Source organism: Ichthyophthirius multifiliis (genome assembly GCF_000220395.1).
Source record: "Ichthyophthirius multifiliis unplaced genomic scaffold scaff_1120509250913, whole genome shotgun sequence".
NCBI lineage: Eukaryota > Ciliophora > Oligohymenophorea > Hymenostomatida > Ichthyophthirius > Ichthyophthirius multifiliis.
In genome coordinates this window covers 8,077-11,465 of record NW_004086380.1, presented here as the reverse complement: position 1 = coordinate 11,465, position 3,389 = coordinate 8,077, and the positions used below count along the sequence as shown (strand labels likewise).

The 3,389-nt window shown below is 13.5% G+C and overlaps 1 protein-coding gene across 1 annotated transcript, besides 10 other annotated features; it reads left to right on the top strand. All coding sequences in view use genetic code 6, as the record gives it.

Annotated features, from left to right (window-relative positions):
* Nucleotides 1-21: 21 nt before the first annotated feature.
* Nucleotides 22-46: a microsatellite.
* Nucleotides 47-203: 157 nt separating this feature from the next.
* Nucleotides 204-352: a microsatellite.
* Nucleotides 319-354: a microsatellite.
* A 219-nt stretch (nt 355-573) lies between these two features.
* Nucleotides 574-615: a microsatellite.
* Nucleotides 576-628: a microsatellite.
* Nucleotides 578-624: a microsatellite.
* A 41-nt stretch (nt 629-669) lies between the features above and the next one.
* Nucleotides 670-752: a microsatellite.
* Nucleotides 753-773: 21 nt separating this feature from the next.
* Nucleotides 774-826: a microsatellite.
* Nucleotides 827-1,545: 719 nt separating this feature from the next.
* Nucleotides 1,546-1,630: a microsatellite.
* Nucleotides 1,550-1,658: a microsatellite.
* Nucleotides 1,659-1,894: 236 nt separating this feature from the next.
* IMG5_111670 (neurohypophysial n-terminal domain protein) lies at nt 1,895-2,893 on the top strand (the record flags this gene model as incomplete). Its single annotated transcript, XM_004034800.1, has 1 exon — nt 1,895-2,893. One exon carries the CDS (start codon nt 1,895-1,897, stop codon nt 2,891-2,893), a length of 999 nt encoding a protein of 332 aa, XP_004034848.1.
* Between the last annotated feature and the right edge of the window lie 496 nt (nt 2,894-3,389).

The window sequence follows — 3,389 nt, the reverse complement described above, 5'->3', positions numbered from 1 at the left end:
ATTTAGCATATTTACATATACATATGTATATGTATATGTATATGTAAATATGATGAGTAATAATAAATATAATAATTCTTATTAACACTATATATAATAAAAAAAATATATATTTTATTATATACTTGTTTTTTTGTAAATATTTATTTATTTGATTAAACTAAATATTATTGTTGATTTTATAATTAATATATTATTTTCAAATTTTTAACTAAATAAATATTATATTACTTAAAATATTATATATAATATATATTATTATTATAAATATTAAATTTTTTTTATTTTTAAATATAATAAATAATTAATGAATTTAAAATATATATTTTCATATATATATTTTTATAAATATATATATAAAAATAGAAAAAAAAATATTTTTAACATGTTTAATATACAAAATATATATAAATAATATAACTATATAAACATATAAATGATAAAAAATACTTAATTTAATAAAATCTTATAAATCATATATCTATAATTTTTTAATAGAAAAAAATATATTTATGATTAAATAATAAATAAAAAAATATTTATAAATTTATTAAAAAATTATTTTTAAAAGAATAAAATATATTATTATATATTTTAAAAGATATTTTATTATTTCATTTTAAATATTAAGTATAAAATAATATTAAAATTAATATATATAAAATGAAGATTTTATAATAATATATAATTTTAATTAAATAAAAATTTTATAATTAATATTATTTTTTATAAATTATAATATTAAATTAATAAATATTATATATTTTTTTTAAAGAATTTATATATAAATAAAATTAATAAAAATAGAATCAATATAAAATAGAATATTTATTTTATATAATATATATATATAAATAATATAACAAAAAAAAATACGTAAAATAAAAATATCTATTATAATTTTAATTTATAAATATTTTATTTTTTTTAAAATAGAATTCATATCTTATTAATTTTGTTTTATTTAATTTACAAAATTTAATTATTTTTCTTTATAAATAAAAGTTTTAAAATCAAATAAAACATAATGTATATTTTTTAAAATATTTTATTTGCATATATTAATAAAATTAATTAAATTCATATATTTATATTGAATAAATAAAAAATAAAAATATATTTATATAATTATATTATATTTTTTTTGAATATAATTTTTTTTAATTATAAAATATTCTATTTTATATATTTTTCATTTAATTAATATCTATCTCTAAATATTTTTTAGTTTATTTTTTATTTTATTTAAATTATATAATTTTAAAATTATTTACGAATATTTTAATTCAAAACATTTTATAAATTATCAAATTTGTGGTGATACAAATTAATATTAATATAAAAATTTCCTTATAATATAATATATTTTTATTAAAATAAATATCTTTGACACTATTAATTATATAAAAAATATTAAATCAATATTTTAAAAATCTATATTATTTTGTTCATAATATTAAAAATATATCAATTATATTTTTGCTATTAATTTCAAAAATAAAAAAAATAAAAATATAAAATATCATAAAAGCATAGGCTAAAAAGTATATATATATATATATATATATATATATATATATATATATATATATATATATATATATTTAAAAAATAATATTATATATATATAAAAATATTAATATTTAATATAAATAAAATAGAAAATTTATATATTTTGCATTTTATTTATTAAATCACCACAACATAAAATACAAAATTTAAAATAAAACAAAATTATAATGCATTTAAAAATAAAATAGAAAAAATAAATACATATAACAATATTCATATATATTCATCAATTAATAAAATAATATATTAACAAAATTTATATAAATAAAAAATAATAATAAAAAAAATAATGTTCAAAAAACTAATTCTAATTAACTTATTAATGTTTTTAATATTGACCGAATCTAGTCAATAATAAAATGATAGCGTTATAAATACTTCAACTGGATGTTAAGAAGATTAATATTAAGATTAAGATACTCATGATTGTGTTTCTTGCAAAACTAATTTCGGTAATTGTATAAAATGTACACAAAATAGTTGCTCTGTATGTGCTAAAGGATATTTAATACTTTTTTCTGAAACAAAATGCATCAAAGATACTTTAATAGATAAATATACAGGAGATCATTGCAATGAAGGATGTGATATATGTTATCAATCTGGAGAATGTATGGAATGTAAGGATGGTTATTATGTTAATTTAGACGAAAAAGAGGACACAACTTGTGTTATTTGTACTAGTAAATTTAGTAATTGTTAAAGATGTACTGAAAATAGTTGTACTAGATGTTAGACAGGTTATTTAAAAGATGTCTCTGGTTAATGCTAACAAGAAAATACATAGGATGGTTATATATAATATGGAGAGTCTTGTAGTTAAGAAGGATGTGATAAATGTTCTTAATCTGGAGAATGTTTATAATGTTAAGATGGCTTTTATTAAGATTTAGACGAAAATAGAAATAAAATATGTATTAGTTGTAGTATTAAATTCAGTAATTGCTAAAGATGCAGTCATAGTTTTTGCGAAAGATGTATTAATAAATATTCATATAGTAAGATTGAAAAATAATGTGAAGAAGGTAGTGCTATCAAATAAAATTTAGCAACTTTTTGCTTTGATGGATGTTATTTATGTAGTGATTCTGGAAAATGTAAAGAATGCTGGGATGGTTATTATGATGACTATGAAGATTAGGAAGATCATGAAAATAAACAATGTCTAAGTTGCAGTAGTAAATTCAATAATTGTGTAACATGTGATAAAAATAGATGCAACTAATGTAGAGAGGGATATAATTATAATGAATCGGAAAAATAATGCTTAACAAATCTCAATTCTAGATTTTTACATAAAGTTTAAGCTAATCATTAATGATTAAATAACCATGCTTTTAAATAATACTTAGTTTGAGTTATTTGCTGTTTTTGATTAGAATCATTAATAAAATTATTTAAAATAATCATAATATTATATATATAAATATGTAATATCTATTTTTTTATTATTTCTATTTAATTAAAAAAAATTATTTTAAACTATATTAATTATTATATTAGTATTTTTATAAAAAATAAGAGTTTTTTTTTAAATAATAAATAGATTAAAATTAGACAACAAATATTTATTTACTTATATAAATTTTTTATTTATATTCTTTTTTATATTTTTTTATTACTTTATACTTAAAAATTTTAAACCTTACATAGTTAATTTGCTTTATCATTATTAATTAACAAAACACTTTTTATTATTGATATTATAACTTTCTTACGATAAAAAACAAGCGACGATTATTACAAAATACGCAAATAATCTAATAATCATTTTTGGGCATCTTTTATATTTATTTTGATTTTTATTTCATTTCAAT